Source organism: Corvus cornix, chromosome 1A (genome assembly GCF_000738735.6).
Source record: "Corvus cornix cornix isolate S_Up_H32 chromosome 1A, ASM73873v5, whole genome shotgun sequence".
NCBI classification, from domain to species: domain Eukaryota; kingdom Metazoa; phylum Chordata; class Aves; order Passeriformes; family Corvidae; genus Corvus; species Corvus cornix.
Window position 1 is genome coordinate 29,949,797 of NC_047057.1, and position 19,006 is coordinate 29,968,802.

General features: G+C 38.5%; 1 protein-coding gene across 4 annotated transcripts in view; it reads right to left on the reverse strand.

The window, feature by feature from the left end:
• Positions 1-1,507: 1,507 nt before the first annotated feature.
• SCAF11 (SR-related CTD associated factor 11) overlaps positions 1,508-19,006 on the reverse strand; it is a 49,617-nt gene continuing 32,118 nt past the window's right edge. For all 4 annotated transcript variants that reach the window (XM_039571208.1, XM_010413612.4, XM_019279812.3 and 1 more), the window contains 7 exons: positions 18,035-18,124; positions 16,600-16,706; positions 10,341-12,827; positions 7,970-8,313; positions 5,292-5,510; positions 4,730-4,849; positions 1,508-4,359 (listed from right to left, as the gene is read on the reverse strand). In XM_039571208.1, the coding sequence (XP_039427142.1) occupies positions 4,231-4,359; positions 4,730-4,849; positions 5,292-5,510; positions 7,970-8,313; positions 10,341-12,827; positions 16,600-16,706; positions 18,035-18,124 (3,496 nt within the window). In that variant the 3' untranslated portion in view covers positions 1,508-4,230. The remainder of the gene's footprint in view (positions 4,360-4,729; positions 4,850-5,291; positions 5,511-7,969; positions 8,314-10,340; positions 12,828-16,599; positions 16,707-18,034; positions 18,125-19,006) is intronic.

A 19,006-nucleotide genomic window follows, 5' to 3' on the forward strand; every position in this document is an offset into this window, starting at 1 on the left:
GCTGTTGGACATTCCTTGCATAAGTGGCTACAGAGAGCTCTGTGGCTGATGTCCCTTGGCTTGCGGGATCAGGGGATGTGTGTGCCGGCTGCAGAGCCTAGCAGGGGCAGTGAGCTGAGGGAGCCAAAAGGTTGCTCTGTGTCCTGCATGGCAGAGGGTGCGCTTGCAGCATGTGGGGCTGCAGGGGCAGGGCAGCTCCCTGGAGCTGGATGGTTCCCCCAAGGGAATGAATGAGGGGGATTTCACAGAGAGGTTTGAATTCATGGATCATTTTCAAGTGGCAGAGAATTCAAGGCTAATTCTACTGAGTAAAGTTATCACCAGTTTGTTTGTGGTGAGATGGCAGTATCTTCTTAAATTACTACACAACCATCTTGGTTTTAGAAGCCCGCTGCTTTTCACCTGTTTGTATCAGAATCATCATTTGGGTCGTGGCTTCTCCCTGTCTGTGGTAAGAAAACGAGAGCAATCAGAGCCCATTCCTTTGAAAACTGATTTACTGCAGGTGAATAGAAATGCAGTGTGAGAGTAACAATCTCATAAAAGTGAGCATGGTAAAGTCTGTCTCGTGCTGTGATGTTGGGTGGCTGTTGGACAGCTGTTCTAAGCGGATTTCCTGCAAACTGCAGTCTGAGTGGCTATGTAGGTTTTGTTCTCTGGAGGTTTTGAACCTGCATGTCCACAGGAAAGTTGCTGTCCTGGCGAAGAGTAAATTTTTCTTTTACACCGATGTCTGCTTGTCCTGATCTTTGGGCAGGACACTGTGTTTTTATTGTTTACAACAGTTACATGGCAAATCACAAGGTATGAAACATTCTCTAGGACAGGGGGTTGCACCTTAATTCCAGATTTCCTGCTGGCCTTAGTAGGCTCCTGTGACATTTTAGGCAACTGACCTACAACTAAACTCGTAGTTGACCCACAGCTTGTCAAAAATTGAATCCCTCACCCTGACCACATAACCACATATTTCCCCAGTAGCAAGTATTGCTCTATGCTTATTAGAAATATTTATGTTTAAATAGTCCTCTAGGAAAATCCATGTGATTCCAGGTTTAGGGCTTGACACAAGGCCGTGTGTAAGCTACATTCCTAGTCCTAAAGAAACCTGAATTTTTGTAAAAGGCTCTGGAATTTAGTGAACTCTGACTTCCATTAGTTATTTTCTAACATGATGCTTGCTACTGCACCAAAGCATCAAGAAATGCCTGGCTATTTTTGGTTGATGTTCCTTATAATAAACTCAGCGGGTGTTAGATTTAAATTTCTTCAGAACTTTAGGACTAATTATAGGACCCTCTGCCACCTGCTTTTGTGTTTTTTCCAGCTTGGAGCCCCTGGAGACCGGCATGGCAGGGTGAAGACTAACTTAAACGAGATGTAAAGGAGGGGGCACGCAGACAGCATAGAACAAGATAAATGCATGGGCACAGAAGGAACAGGAGCTGCTTTGCTTTCCAAATCAAACAACTTGAGCCAGAGTCATTTAAAACCAAACACTGCCAGCTTAGAGAAAAGAATTTATTAGAAACTGTTAAGCACTACACAAAACTAAATTTTAGAGTATTTTTTTCAGTAGACAGCACTCCAGCCTGCATATACAGTACTGTGGACTTTGGGCAGCCACTGTGCTCATAAGGTATATCTTTCAGATGAGACATTCAAGCAGCATGCACAGTGAGACAGGGGAAGGAGTGCAAGGAAAACCCTTTTGATTTGCATAAATTCACAGGAGGTACAGTTTTGTTTCCCACAAGGCAATTTGGATTGAAGGAATCACCACTACCCTGGAGGCAGCAAGGGGGCTCAGCTCCCCCCCTTTGCCCTCAGTGCTGGCGCACATTGGGACTTTTCAGTAGAAGGTGTTTGAATAAATAGAAATACAGCTTTCATCCTACTGGGACACAGCCAGGACTCCGAGGTTGCTGTACTCCCCTTTCAGGCAGGCACACCAGCAGAGACCTCACTGCTTTTCAGGAGAAACAGGAGCAGAGTCTACGGATTAAGGCAATGCATTTCTTTAATTCAACATAGAAATTGTAACAAACTGCGTATTTTATGATAAATTCTGGAGTATTTAATTGTAAAAAATAAAGTTACTGATCACATGCTACTCTATCTGCTATTCTTCATTAGGTTTTGAAATACAGTGGAGCATCGCTACAGTCACTGCCCCAACAATGTGGCAGCCAGTGACAGCTTCTCTTCCACCCAGGAGCTGCAAACCAGGAAACTAATGACCCCTGCCTTCTCCCAGTTCAAATCCTCCCTTGTTTCTTCCCATCTCCCCCAGTTTCCACCTCTCTTCCAAAAGAGGAAAAAAACCCCATGAAACACTTATCTGACTCCTGAAAGGAGCTTTATAGCAAGGCTCAACTGTATAGACTAGAAAAAGATACAAAAAGTGATTAAAATCCAAAAATTCAGAGAAGGAAAACGTAATAAAGTACGCATGGCGTGATAAACCAGGATACACCTAGCAATTTGCTACATTTTTCAAAAGTGCTAACCAATTTTAGCTTAAAGTAGTTCAAGAGATCTTACAAATTGCTACCATAGTGTAAAACTGAGTATTTTGAAAAATCTAAAACCTGACTTGACTGTAGAAAATGTATTATATCTGTTTCTAATTTACATAGCATTTGTATTTAGGCACACAAAAATAAATATAGACAGTCAAATGCTTCATTAAGTCTGCAGAAAGTTATAGTTAAAACTAAGCAATCAACTGTTGTGACAAACATCACATTTTTACACTTCTCTCTCTACACCACACATGTGTACCAGGGTGGATATCCCTTATTTCATCCTCAGGCTTCTGCAAAAGTTACTTAAGAGAGTGAGACTGTGTTTTCTGCCAAAAACAGGTAATTTGGCTGGCTACAAAGAGATAATTTCTCAGAAAACTGATACTTTCTGTTAAAATGTTTTATTCCTGCTTCTGGGCCGGGCAACTTCGGGCTGGAGCAGAAGCCAGGCTGAGCTGTTACGGCACAACAGGACTGGAGGGTTAGTGACAAGATTTTAATAGCACTGTGTAAGAGTAAGGGAACAAATCAGAGTAGGACTCCTTTGAGAAGGATCTCAAGCTGTTCTTTCCCTAAGGAACACACAGTGATCCCAGTATTCCAGCAAGTCTCCCTGCTGCTTCCTCAGTAAAATTGGTTTTACCTTAGGTGTAAGCATTCCCCAGGCACATTCAGTGACCCCACAGCTGTTTTTTACAATGCTTGTGGTACCTCTAATAACCTCTCTCCAGTGCTCAGGGAAGCAGGAAGACATTTGGCTTCCAATGGCATGGGCTCACCAGTACCAGTCTGGTGATCCACGCCACAGTCCCTAAGTAATGGAGAAAAGTATTATGCAGCTGAGATGGGCACAACTGGCAGTCTCTGGTCAGCTGGGAACCTAACAATAAATTTCAGCTTTCCTGATTTCACTTGAAGAAGAAACTTTTCTGTTTCTGAATATCCAGCTCTAGTACACTAATTCCCCACTAGCCTAAGGGCACAACCTGAACTGTGGTTATCAGTGTGTGGTGACTGAGGGCTTTCAACACATAAAAATTATTCAAGTTATCCCACTATCTTGAAACAAATTGAAAAACATCACAAACAATACCAAGCAGCATAAGTTTTATTTGGTGTTACAACAGCTGTGCAGCACCCATGCTTTTGGGCACCACGTTTTACTGTTTATGACTTTTCAAAATCTAAACGGTTGTTCAGGCAACTCCATGTGCTTTTTTAATATACATATTGTGACCCCTGCATTCAGCCTGTCCAGTTAACACTAGAAATATTTGTCAATGCAATTAATTATTTCACCTTTGCTATAATTAGGGAGCAATCAAAAGAAAAATTTTACTTTAATCTGACTGATCACATGTACTGTACATACCTGTTCCAAACCCAGCGTACTCAGAAGTTTCTAATTTAATGCACTCTCTTATTCAAGTCAAAATGCTGTACATCTACGTATCCACACAATCGTACATTCCTAATGATTCTTCTTTACACCTTTATTCTTTTTAGACATCTGTTTTTAAAAAGGAATAAAGAAGTTGCCCTGCAGATCTATATTTCTTTAAACAAAACATTATACAACTACCTTGAAAAATAATTTTATCAAAACCAAATTCAAATCACTGTCATGTACAATTTTCAGTTAACAGTTCACATTGAAATTGCACTTTGCAGATAGAACAAAACTAAAAAATGAAAACATATTCTATTTCCTTTCACAGGAGACTGCCTCTTCAGGATTTTTCTTCCGTGAATGCTTGTATTTGTCTACATACGCTTTCACTAGATTTGCCACTTTTGCAGAATTCACTTCTCCGCTCTTGCTATGACAAACCTACAACAGTTTAAAGAACAAAAACACTTGAAACACTTCCGTTGATTTGCCATAGTCCCATATTATTCATTTATTTCCCCCACACTCCTGATTATTCCATCCCAGGCAAAACATATTTTAAAACTCCTAATACTTTCCGATTGCTTCCCAAATACTTCTGAATTCCCATTCAACTCTTCCACACAATAACCAGGTTCTGTTCTGAGAAGCCAAGGAAAGCTCTTGTGGATGGAGAAAGAAGAAAGCTATTTTTGCTTCTCCCTCTTCGCCCTTTCCAGCAACTATGAGCTGTTCCCACAAGAACGAGAAATGCAGCCCAAAGCCTGCCCCAGGTGAAATGTGTGCAGCTCGGATCACTGCACCAACTCACTTTATCCACAGCTTTCCGCACAATTTCTTTGTATTCCTCCTTAGTGATATCTTTGTTTTGGTAGAAAGGTTTAATCGCGAGCTTGACCTCTTGTGCTGCTTTTTCTTGAATTAGCAATTTCTGAAGAGAAAACAAACTTGAGTGTTATTTTTCACTGCCTATGTATCTTTATCAATCACAAATTAAAACTTCACAGGAAAAAGGTTGCTACAGAAGATTAGAAAACCACCAGCCCCCCCACACACACATTTCAGCTCTCATGGGAGCTGCCTGTACTCTGCTAAGAACAGAACATTTTCCCACAGCAGTTCAAGTAATATTCATAATAGTGCTGCTTTAAAGAAGACTACATTAAAGAGTCAGTTGCTAATCTGTGTCCTATGGCTGCCACAAAAATATTACACACACAATGGTATGGAGCATATTACACTGAAGGGTTATTGTCATAACTTGCTATTTTTTAGTATATCAAAATGCATTTACATAAAAATTAATATTTATACATTTTAATGTAAATATATAGACAGTGTATATATAAATATATGCTGAACTTTGAACTTGCCTGGTCCTTCTTCGAGCTATCTGCACTGGCTTCCACTGTTACACTTGCTTTGTTTTCTCCCAATTTTACAGCTGCATTAGAGCTCTTCACGTGACCTGATGACGTTGCATTACCCGAATTTGGTCCCTGAACTGTTCCCACGTTTCCCAGGACTGCTGCTGGAGCAGGCAAGGCTGGAGCACTCATGCTGTTACTTACATGAGCAGCATTTGGAACACCCTGTTTTAAAAAGTTATCAGCTGTTAATAAGTCATTCTTCCATATGGCAATGTGCCTTTCTAGGAGTCTCAGCTGCTGCAGAATGAGCACAAATACTGCATGCTTTGGTTCATTACCTAATTCCCACACTGCCCATTATTATGGAAAGTACATACATTACATTAGATCTACTCAAAGGAAAAAATAAAAAGAAGAGCTTGAGAAGTAAAGCATCTTCTATGTCACCACAGTGGCTGCCAGTTTCTAGCTCTGATACCAGTAATAAAGTACCCTGCAAACAGGCATGGAGGGTGTTAGTACAGGGGGAAGGAAGTTTATGGCTGCAGAATCAATCTGATTTACAAAACAGGGCTGTGATAAGTAAACATTTTTTAAAAAAAATCAGCACCTAAACACACATGCAAAAGGTATCTTAAGCCATACTTGCATTCCTGCATCATAATGATGCTGCTTTGAAAACATCTATTTTCATATTGGTTATCAGCTTGAACTTGCAAATGCATTTCAAATGTAAATACACAGGCTAGAGATGAAATGCTGGCTGAAGTACCAGGATCTGTTTTTCAGGGAAAGCCATTTTCTGGTCATTTCCAAACATCACCAAAAGGCACTGTACATACTTGGGAACTGAGAAATTAAGTAGCTCTCAGACTTCAGATAGAGGCCATTTTTAGCAAAAGCCCAAACCATCCTCCTGACATGTTTCTGGCAGGCTACACTAAACACTGCCTTTTTGCAGGTCATCACCATTACTTCTTTATACATCTGCATTTATCCAGATGGAAAATAATGCAACAGGAATTTGAGCTCTTTGGAAAGAGAAATGGAGCTGTTATAATCAGCATACTAACGCTCACCAGCATGCTCTCTTCATTTTCTTTTCAACAGGAAGGACAGCTGGTGTCCTGCAGTATTCAGTCATTTCTATTATGCTACCCCTGAGGAACCGATGAATGAAAGCTCAAAGAAAAAGCAGCAGTGGCTCCCTAGAGCATTCAGGTTCATGGACGTCAGTCCACAAAAGCAGGTACGAGCAACAAGTGTAACACGGGCTTAACAAGAAGTAACTGTGTTTTGCAGCAGTACACAATCTTTACAGAAACACATTTATTGCTGCATTAGATACTCATTTCAGAGGCTGGTAGCCTATATTCTGACTTCTTACACTTTTGGAGGTTAAACTTACTGGATTTCCAATTGTGAAAATATTTTAATTACAGACAGGAGTCATTAATCAAATCAGCAAGCAATCTACCAGGATTTTAGTTCCAGAAGTACCTTGCTGGTTTACTTTGCAGTGTATTAAGTTATTTCGTATGACCTGCAACCCCACTCAGTATTTCCCACAGCACTTAACTCTCCTTGTTCTAACTTAACGAATATGAACAGATGACAGCAGTGAAAAGTGAGAACAATGTAGGCCATTTATCAGTTCACTTCAGATCTTTAGAGATGATGCATGAAAACACAGGGTTAGAAATTGTTTGTTCTAGAACATCACTTTTTCAACCTGCAGTGTAGGGGAAAGCATTTTAGGTTAGAATAGGCAGCAGCAAAAGAAAAGCACAAACCCCAGTCAGCTCCTGAAGAGCCCTTTACTTATCATAAATGCAGCATTACATCTTCTTGCAGGGCCATGGATTCTCCTCCAAGTTGTTCATATTCCTTTCCCTGATATAAAAGCTCTTAATATAAACAGCTGGCTACAGGAGGAGCTCACATACACGAGAGTTGTTTTAAAGATATCTTGAGAGTCATAAAAAGATGGTCTGACCTGCGCATGGCAGAGTGTTTTTGAAACTGGAGAAATAAAGTGGGAGTTAGGTCTCAAACAGGGCATGCAAAACCGGGAGAATCAGGTAAGAAGGGGGAAGTAAAGAACATCAAAGAGGCCTCAGAAATTATTAATAAAAACACTCAAAAGATTACACAGAATAGAAAATGCATGTATGGGGAAGCCACTGAGATGGTGACAGCTGGAGAATGGAAGTGTGGAACAAATGGGTGCCATGCAGTACTCAGCAATTTTCCTCTGCTGATAGACCCCATGGGATGAGAAATGCAACACAGAAGTTTAGATCACTTCCTACATGCTGCTGAAAGGGAATTCAAACATTTCCTAAAATGCTTAAAAATCACATTTGGAAGGGGAAAATATAGTTTTGGAAGCAGGTCACTTCTAAGATGAAAAAGGTAATGGACAAAACTGATGAAATTTTTCAGTGTTCCACTACCACAGAAACCCAGTTATGATGTTGTGTGTTGTTATTATTTAAAAGCTACAGTCTCTGAACAACCCATATGCTCATGGATGCTTCCACTTCAAATTTGGTGTGGGGTGGAAGAAAACAGGCAAGAGAGAAAGAAACTGCAAGTATAAATTTATGGTATTCGACATAAAGAATCCTTAACTGGTATTATTTCACCACTGCTCTGCCATGGCTTCTGATAAAGCATACCTGCAATTGTTTTCCATCTTGCTGTGAAGCAATGTAGTTGACTTGTTGAGATGGTGGGGGTGGAGGTGGAGGCGGAGGTAATCCCTGAGAAATATTTGTGGGAGCAGCTACCTGTATGAGAGGCACTCCGGTAGGGAGATGCATGGGCATTGGAGGGTGGACGTTGAAAGGATTTCGTTGCATATTCATCAAGGGAGGATGGACACCCACTGGATACGGGAAGATATTCATAGGTTGGTGCTGTGCATTCACTTGTGGCATTACATTCATTTGTTGATGCATCATATTTATTGGTAACTGAGAACCATCACTTTGCTGGTTGCCTTGGTCTTTGAGATTTGGATCTGCAAAAAAAAAAAAAAAACCAGACAGTATATCAAGAAGAAATTCTGTACTTCATAAAGCAAAAGCAGAGCCAGGTGTTTAAACTCTTAATTAAGGACAGATTATCAAAAAGCTTTCTATAATCAGAGTATTTTCAAGATACTGCATTACATTATTACACAGCACTCACCACCATATATGTCATGAAACCAAATGCTAGCTTCCAAGTTTAAAAAGTTCAGGTTACTATGGAAGCCTGCATTTTGAATTTCTGTTCTCTACTTCTTCCTATAACACAGCCAATAAATTATTTCATCACAATGAAACCGCAATTTTTCACGAAAGAGCAGGAAGACAACATAATTTATCCAGTTCCACAACTGCAGAAGGTTAGTCACACATTACCACAGCAAGTCTCTGCTTCCCTTTGCCTGAGTCACACACACTCACTGTACAGTTCTGGTAATTACAGAAATACTCAGCTGGGATTTTTCACACTGAGCAGTAAGTCATCCTCAAACAATTTCAGAGATACTCATACTCAGAAAGAGTTGTTCCAAAACCCCATAGTGGTATAACAGGTAAAGCCTAGAAGTAAAAATAAACTCTTGGGGTAGCAGGTAGCACTTCTTAAATAAATTACTTTGACATCCAATCTTCTCTTCAACAGAAGCCAAAAAGTTAAAATCTAGTCACAAGCAGCAAGCCTTCCAGAAGTCAAGAAATTCGTTTGGAGAAATGATTGATAGGCTGTAATTTAAATGTCCTTCCTTAGAATCCCTTTCTTGAGGAACCCTGACATCTAAATCACAGGGATCGCAATCTAGGGCCTTACGTGTCAGCCCAAATCCTCATTTTTAGCGATAATGGGATAGCAGAATCACTGAGGTTGGAAGGGACCTATTGAGACTCTCTGCTCCAACCTCCCTGCTCAAGCAAGGTCAGCAAAAGCAGGTTGCCCTGGAGGACCATGTCATTCCGAACCGTGTCATGATGGCCTGTTTTATCCAGTTATGAGAGCTTGCTGTACTATTCTCAGCTGAATTCAGGTTCCAAAAGTGAGTAACAGCATGATTGTTCCTGAACTATAAGAAAAAGTCTTTGAATCACAAAATGCTTTCAGTTACAGGTTTGGTAAGCTTTCCCTGCAGCAGATTAAAGGGTGAAAGTGTTGCCTCAAAAGTAGGAAGCCACTGATGCAGTTGTCTCTCAGAAGAGGGAGAAAACTGCTGGCACATGGGAAGAAAATGGATAAAAATGAAAGGCAAAACAAGGTGACAGTGTGAGAGTGCAAGTGCAGTTGTCTTTAGAAATGGATTTTATATTTTTTAAATTCAATTCACATCTACCTTTAAAGATTATTAATCAGGGCATTAATAATCTGTGGATGACTTCTTAGCTATTCAGAATCAATCTCATCCACAGTTAACTTATTTCTACCAAAATGTTTATTTCTGGCAGGGTAGTTGTCTTTTAGATATAAAAACTCCTCAAAAACTAATTTAGACTTAAATTGACATTTTAGAGGAATTTTAATACTGAAATACAGTAAAAGCACTGGTTTTGTATTTATAAATTTCCCTAGATTTTTTTTTTAAAGCATTTCAACAGGACTGTGCTTATTTAGGAGCAAGATTAACATCAACATGGTGCTTTGTCATCTCTAAAATCTGTCGTGTGGGTCTGCACAGGCAAATTCATGTCTTTTGAAACAAATCAGCCTTTTTAAAATTGTGCAGATGCCAAAAGTAACCATGAAGAAGATACGCTTTCTCTTCAGCCAAATCAATTTACTTCAGCAGCACTTTTCAGATGCACAGTCCTTAAACCCAAACTTGAACTTTACTCAAAACCAAGAAGCCATCAAAATACAAGAAATCACCAAACTCCACACCTTTACCCCTCCATATTGTAAAAAGAGTATGGATTCACCCCAAATTATTTTTTAAAGAACTAATCAGCAGACCAGATCACAGGACAATGTGACAGGATTTTAATCAGCTACTGCATCTGTGACTAAGCTATTATATTTCAAAACCATTAATACCTTGTTCAGGTGTCTCCTCTTCTTGTCTCATTCCCCATCCAGACTGTGGGCTCGATGAATTGCGTCCCCTTCTTGAATAATAATTCTGCACATCAGCAGGTAAAGTCTTCCTCACAGCCCAGCTGGATGCAGATGTCCACCCAGACCTGTCGGCGGGTGTATCGAACGAATACTCTTGCTCATTCTTACGCTTGTATGGCTGCTGTTCTGAGAATCTTGAAGCTTCATTCCCAGAACCATTTGAGTTCCCTGAGAGAGGTTTTCTGTTTTGCCAGTGATTGTCACTCTGGTCTCCAAACATGAAACCACCTCGGCCACGCCCACCTCGGCCACGCTGGCCTCTCCCTCGATTTGGAATCCAACCTGAGCCAAAGTTTTTATTCCAAGACGGTCCTGCATTATCATGCCTGCCCTCTTCCCAATGTGGCTTCTCTCTCTCTCTATTCCTGACTTCAGGAACAGAGTTTATCCTCTCCATTACCCAGTCTGGACAATCATTCCTCTGCTTGTCTGAAGAACATTGATCATCATTGCTTTTTTCTGTATTGTCCTTCTCTTTTTTAAGATTTTCACTCTGTTTCTCTTGATCACTTCTGTATCGATCATTTCCCCTGGGACTCCTCCAGCTGTCATTTGCCCATCTCTCTCTCCATCGAGGTGAATGACTTTCCCTCTCATTTCTAGAAAATGACGTGCCTTTATTTCTAGTCCTAGATCGTGATCTTGATCTAGATCGTGACCGTGACCTAGACCACCTCCTATTCCTTCTGTCACGATCTCTTCTTTGATTATCTCTATCACTGCTTCGAGACCTAGATTTTCGCCTTGGAGGTGAATCCTTAGTTCCTGATCGAGATGATGATCTCCTGCTTTCCCTGACAGTTTCCCTTTTGGGAGATTGAGATGGTGGTTTTTTCTCATCTCTGAGCGTGTCTCTCTTTGGAGAACAAGATAAGGATCTCCTTCCCTCTCTCACATTTGCCTTCTTGGGTGATCGTGAGCTCCTGTCTCCAGTTGTCTCCCTTTTAGGGAATGGTGACTGAGATTTCCTGCCCTCTCTCCTAGAAGGAGACCAAGTTGTCGATGGAGAGTGAAATCTAGATCTTCTAGTTCGAGCCTTTTTCTCTTTTTTGAGCTCTGGCTGGCACTCTCTTTCTTGAGAAAGAGTTTCATCTTTTTCATCAGAACCTGATGCAGAGTTTCCCATATCACACTGTAAGGAGTTCACTTCTCCTTGCTCTGTACTTTCAGCTGGTGGTAACTGCTCAATCTTAGGTTCATTCTGGTCACTGCAAAATGAGTCACAGTCCATTGGTATCATTTCATTGTTGTCTTCACCAAAATGTTTATGTTCAGCATTTACGTGTGGTGATTCTGAAGTTCCACCCTTTTCACTTTCTGAAATGGTGTTCTCTTCTAAGGGTTCTTCTGATGTACTGTCCATAGAAATACTGTGTATTAATGCATCTGGTTTTTCATCTTGAACAGGTTTTGTATTTGCACAGTCTGCTACTGGTTTTAGTTCAGTCTCAGAATTATCTATTTCCATGGCTTCAGGATGCTCAGGCAATTCACTTCCAAGGCTCTCTAATGGCTGATCTTTTCCCAAAGGTTCCAGATGTTCCAACAATTCATTTTCTGGACTAACTATGGGCTGATCTACTTTTGTCAAAGTTTCTGTGTTCTCCATTAATTCTTTTTGAGGACTACATGATGCCTGATCTACTTTTTCAGAAGTTACATGGTCACATACATCATCTTTGGGACTAGCTACTGTTTCCATTTGTTCAAGAGTATTTTCACAATTGTCCTGATTGGTAAGATCTACTTTTTTTTCAGTAGCCTCTTTTACTTCAAATTCCTGAATTTCACTTCCTAAAGTTAGTATTGGGGGTTCTTGGAGAGAAAAACTTACATCTGCATTGCCTGAAGTATCTTCATCTCTGTCACATTCTCGTGTAGTTTCCTCAACTTCTGCATGCTCGCTACAGCTTTCCAATCCATTAGCAGATTCTGTTTCCACATTATTCTTCTGTGAGAGGCTTGCATTATTGCTTTCATTATCTGACTGATGGTCTTTATCTAAAGTTAGAACTGCTTCAGGCTCAGCAATGTCATCATCTTCCACTGAACCACAGGGCGATTTTTCAGGACGCACAGAACTTCTGAGTTTCTTTTTAACTGCAGGTGTTTGTTGTTTAACTGCTCTTTTAGACTTGCGTTTTGGAGGAGCCTTCTCTGGTTCTGCATGAGTTTTATTCAGAGATGGGTTATTGCTATCAGAGGCACTGCAAGCAGAACTGCTTGATTGAGGGGAGCTGTGAGACTGACTCAGAACCTCATTTTTGCTGTTTCGTGCAGACCTCCTCATAGGAGTAGTAGTAACGGATTTCCTCCTACTTCCTCTAGTGCCAGATGAACCAGAAGCTTCCTTTTTGTCTTCTCCTTCTTGGGTACATGCAACAGCATATCCTTTGCCTAAAGATTCTAATAAAAATAGAACACATTAAGATTTGATAATAACCATTTATCTGAACATAGTTAAGAACATCTGCAGTGTAACAGATACCCTCAAATAATACAATTTAAGATTTAGTATGAAATACTGCCACAGCTTTTTTTTCTTTTTTAAATGAAGACTGGTTGTTTTCAAGAACAGAAGCAAGTTAAAGTGACACATCAGACATCTGAACACACACTTTAGAAGCAGTGCCAGCACGGCTACATGGACAGTGATGGCATTCACAATGAATCTGTTATTGACATGGCTGCTCAAAGACAGTCAGCATTTAAGCTGTTAGAAAAGTAATGAATTATCCACACAACGCTGTTAGCATATAGCAGTTCCTGTCAGTCTATAACACAGGCCTGTTGATAGTGAAGCTCAGCACTAGAGAAAGGGACATTTTCCAATGGCCATCAGGGGATGATCACACAGGCAGCAGTTGATCAGACACAGCAATGACAGTGCAAACTTATTCACCAGTTACAGGGCAAACTGAACTTGAACTCTGCCACAAGGTACCCAAGGTGCCTGTAGCATTTAAGTGAACAGGGAGTGCAACTTTTGGGGCAGCCTGCAGTGCATCAAAAAAACACTAAAGCTCTACAAAGAATGATTAAGGCACACCTAGCAAGCAGCTCATCTCTTGTGTTAGTACTGCACTAATTTATTTCATGCCATCTACCATTTGACAAAAGTCTTGGTAGGGAAGCCAAGGGTTATATTCACTGCACAGGGAAGACTGCACTGCCAATAGCTATGAAGGCTTATGGAATTAAAGATAATTAAGTAAATATACTTGAATGTAATACTTCAGAACTAAATTAATTTCTTGAGATGTCCATTAATTTGTTTCACGCTTTGTGTAGATTTCAGGAAGCATCAAGAATGTGGTGTTTAAATGAATTATTTTACAGCTTCAATTTCATACAAAAATAGTGCAAGCTTACTAAGAAAGATTAATTGCTATGGTTTTTGCAATGAATCTCTCATATCACAAATGTGATTTTAACTCCTTGTACAACATTATTTCCCATGCTTTTGCTACACTAAAATATTTGTCTGATGTATGCATAAGCAGATTTTATAAAAGTAAGATCGGAATAAGAAAAGTAAGTAACAGCAAAAAAGCCTCTTTCTACCACTTACTACTTTGTTAGCAGAACAAAAAAAACCTTTCACTGTATTAAATGCAAGCAATTATGTCAGAAAATGAACTCCACAACCACTTCGCTAGCCTTTAAAAGAGCAGAGGACTATAATTACATCTTCTGACCTTCCTTGCAAACACACAATAATTTGCCTGAACATGAAAAAAAATACAATAGTGGTTTTGGGATTCGTATGTCCAATGATCAAATGACCGCTTAAGATAATGAAAACCAACAATATCAACTGTATAGAAGGTACCATGTCTTTAAAAGAAAATATCATGATGGTAAGAACTTCCAAAGGAATTTCAGGTGACTGACACTATTTCGGTTATCTACTCTACCAGTCTCACCAATCATTTTGTTACAAAGTGACTTTACAGTGGTTAACCAGCACTAACTCAAACAGGTGGCTGTCTCAGACTAATTATGTCTTCAAACCTACTACAGTAGCCAGGAAATCAAGTCAGATGTTACATGACATTTCACATTTTTAATATCTGTGATAATTTTCTTCAAGGGAGAAGTAACCATCTTGCAATAATAAAAAAAACCCCAGCAGAATACAAGTGGAATGTACAAATCTGGACAGAATTAAAAGCTGAGTTATTTTTCTAACACATTCAAAATCTACATGTGAAGCAGAAACCTCTTTTTAGCATGCCTACTACTTAAAATTTTAACAGAAAAGCTTCACAAGCTTTGGACTTGGACCAAATACAAGGCATTTCAGCTCACTGACTCTTTATTGAAAAATATTTTATCACACAAAAACTGCATAATGCCAGCATAAATCATAGTAGTATTTGTAGAGTCACTAATGCATTTTCAGGTCAAATTAGTAAAAAAGACTATTAAATGGTAACAGACTTTTAAAACTGCAGCAGCTACAGGGATGATTCAGGCACTGCAGTTACATGATCATCACTGGTATTTGTATGCCTCATTGAACTACCCTGGAAGCTACTGTCAGCTGGTACTCTGATGCAAAACTGTATACTTTAGGTGTGACCAAAAGTTGAGGGGAGTGTAAAAAGAAAACAAAAAATGCTTATGATATGACCTTAGGCACAATTTAGTAAAAAATGCAAGAACCAGTTTGCATCTTTTCTTAAAAGCATCTATTTTCTTCATTCTCCTTTTCTCCACCTTTTTAAAAAGCCAGTGTCCTTTGATATATATATTTGCCATGCATCTCTAACAGTATTCTGTTAGAATACTTTCTCTTTACCTTTTCTTATGCATGTCAGCCTTTTACTCAGATGCTATGTAAAAACTAAATGGGGAAGGAATACTCACTCAACAGAATGTGACTAAAATCCTCAAGGGACATCTTCATATCCACCATCCCTAGGTTTTACTAGTAAATTTTAAGACTCTTACTTCCTGCATGCTCCTTATCAATGGAAAGTCTTTAAACAAAACTTGAAGATTACTTAGAACTCGGAATCTTAAAACATTGTAGTATGTCGGCACTAATCTTAAAATTCAATCTTTGTCCACAGTAAAAGTATCAAACTTCTAATCAAGAAAACTGACAAAATTCTGTTCTAAATATAATTTTTTAATGCTTCCAGTGCATCCTAATAAAAAAGCCTGACTATAGAAATAGAAAGGTAGAAAGGGAAGTCAAGAGGTATGAGCTAACATGCATACTACTAGAACCAAAATGTGGAAGGATCAGTTACATTGCACTGCCAAACATCAGAGATCTGAGGAAGCAACCTATCTGCTTTTCACAAGGAAATGTGGAGGTGAAATACATACCTTTAAAAAGAATAAAGAATATGAATGAACAAAGAAAGTTCTTCATGATCCTTCTACTACCTATCTCCTTCCAGCAATTTACTTCCACACAATTTTTGTAAGCCAGGAGACCCAAATCTGTCCTATCTCTTTGCCTTCTAGGCAAGTGGTGTGATTCCCAATTCAAAGAAGGTATTAACTCTAGCCTTAAAAAATAGGACTCCTTTGTTTCCACTTCTTTGAACTTGTGCAGCCTTTTGGAAGAGAAACTACATTCTTGCTGAGTGTGGAGACAGAGGCTGTTAAAGTAACTGGAGGAAGGCAATTCCTTCCATGTCTTGTCTTCTGCCACTTTCCTGACAGATCCTGGAGCTCCAGTACTTTTGCAAGCTTTTGCCTGCAGAGCTTGTAGATAAACTGAAAGAGATCCATACACTTCACTGCTTCCTGACTAATGTTCTTCTCTGTCAGAGAAGTTTGTTCCCGACACTGCACAATATACCTCTGAAACACACCATTCTTAATGCATCAAAACAAGATTTATCCTTGAACAATGGGAAACGAAGAAAGAAGAGCACAAAAGAAAAAAGTGTTGCAATTAGAAATAGAGTTAAGTTACATAAATACTTACTAATTTAATCTTCAAAAGAAAAAGTTATACCAGCTTTGGGGTGGATGATTCATGGTCTGTATTCCAATTTCAGAAATTAAGTAGCTGGCTTTGAAATAGTACCAAACTGCATTAAAACAGATTTTTTTTTCACCGTTAAGTGTAACTAACTCTGTTTGATTCCTGATAGTCATATTTTAACAATACTCCACATGAGCTATAAATAAAACTTACAAAAAAAAAGTTTACCAAAGTTTTCTGAAGGCCTGATATTTGTTGGAAGAACTCTCCCAGCCACTGCAGAAGAAGTGAGAAGAAAGGTCTCAGCTTCAGCTCCATAAGATATTAAAGGAACTCTGGAAAAGTAAAAGCAAAAGCAGTAACATTAGTTGTTAAAGCTGTTTGCAGCAAGTTTTGGAAACAATGCACAAAACCAAAACACATTAGGCAACTACAACCCTTCCAACTTCATCACAGCTGGAGAGAAACACAAAGCTGACAGTGAACAAAACTCTTCTTTGTCATATTTAATTTCAGGCTCATTTTACTGCCTAATCTATTAAAACTGTTTGAACAAAGTATGTTATGTTAAAGCAATATACATCTATCTTTCTTTAAAGTCAAACATCGATCAGTAATAGCCTACTCCAAACTAGTAGGTTATACTGGTGGAAATGAGAGTCTGAGTGCTGATTTAGAACCTCAGCAGAACAGCAACCTTTTCTGCAGAAAACTGAGAAATAGTCTACATGAGAATTTAGAAAAGGCTTCTTTTTTTTTTTCATACAAACAAAAGAAATATATACTTATTCAGACTCCCTCAGCAAACCTTGGGCAAAAACAGTTTAGTTAGAGATCTACATTCTTTACATTAACACTGAGTGATAATGAAACTTCCCTTAAGAAAATGTACATATACAACAATTAAATTATTTCAAACCTAGATGCAATCTTTTATTATAATTAAAAAACTCTTCACTTCCTCTTTTAACTTTAGTATTTGTTTTTATACCAAAGAGAGTAAAGAGATATGTAGTGAAATTGAGATTATAGAACCAATTTCTTACTGTGTTATTTTAAAATCAGTTATTTTTGTGGTTCTGCTTTATATTCACAAAAATATCCTTAGGGCATGTTTTAACACACATCTGCTCTCTAACAAAAACACCCATAGAATTATTTTATGTTCTCTATTTCACTTGATAGAGCTCCTGCTAGCTCTTTTTAGATGCAAACAGTATTTTTTCCTAAATGATGACAGAAAAAGTGATAGAATCAACCCATGAAAGAGGGTACAGGGTAGTGTGGGGAATCGGAATCAGACTGATGTTAAAGCGAATATAATTTGATATCTAGGGACAGAAATAATTTTAAAAACTCATTGAATATTAGCTTCCAAATAGAAAATACATTCAAACTCACATTTCTGTGAAAAGGTGACACATTAAGATGCACAATTCAGTGGAGTTACTATGCTTGTCATGAGTACCAAAGAAGTATTAAGACATACAGAAAAGAATCTATTGACATAAAAATACCAAGCAGCAAATACACAAAAATTTAACAAGATAAATGTAAACGCTATTCAGTTTCACGAAAATGATATACTATCTAAAGAGCAATTTGAATCAATCAAACTCCAAACTTGAAGTATTAAGATCCACTATGAATCCCAAACACAGACCTTTCAACTCTAGCAATCACAGATGAACAGGACAATTCCAGTTCCTGTCTCTTCTGTCTGATCCCTGCATTGACTTCTGTGAATTCTGTACTGAAAGACAAATTTCATACAAGAAGTTATAAAAAGTAACTTTGTACTATGACAACTTTGTATTTCAGTAATTGCTTCTACCAATGACTTTAATTTAACTGTATTAGAACTTTCAACAGTCATGATTAAACCATGCATTGGTTATTGCTTAGAGGAAAAACACAGTCACAGTAAACATAAAAAAAGTCCTAAATAAATAAAGCAGATGGAATGGAAAACAGGAGATGAAATGCATCTGCTGGGGAGTTGAAGGATGGAAAAACTTGCATCTTGACAAATAAATTCTGTTACATGCATGGCAAGAAGTTCATGTTTTACAGACTGTCAAAAACACACAGACATAGTAGGTTTTTTTTTTTTTTATTAGGCCATATTATCCAAATAACATTCTTTTGGACTGTTCTTTTTCCATCTATTCAGTGAACAATTTTTTTAATACACCCATTCTTAAGTATTAGGCTTAATTAAGTATTTTGCTTAATGCAAAATTGCTTCATGGATGTTTAAAGTATTCCTCTTGGAATCAAGGAACAACAGCAAAGAAGACTGTTTCTGATACAAACCAGGATATTTACTGTTAACTCTTTTGGTAACTGCTGTTGTAATAACAGGGCTAAGCCTTTCCTATCCAAGGCTTCAATTCAGCAAGGAATTAAACAAACTAAAAATAAAACTCTTATTAAATCAATGAGATTAAATACTCAAGTGTGTGCTTCTTATGCTGAACAAATGAGAGAAATTGGCATGTGCCCTTAACAGTACTCATTTTTAAATGTTTGTGTTTATACTTTAGCTGCTCTTCATCAATGAATAAAAACCCTGGCAATCTTTCAATTTCAGTATTTCAAGGCAATATATACACACGTAGGAGCAGAAGGAACT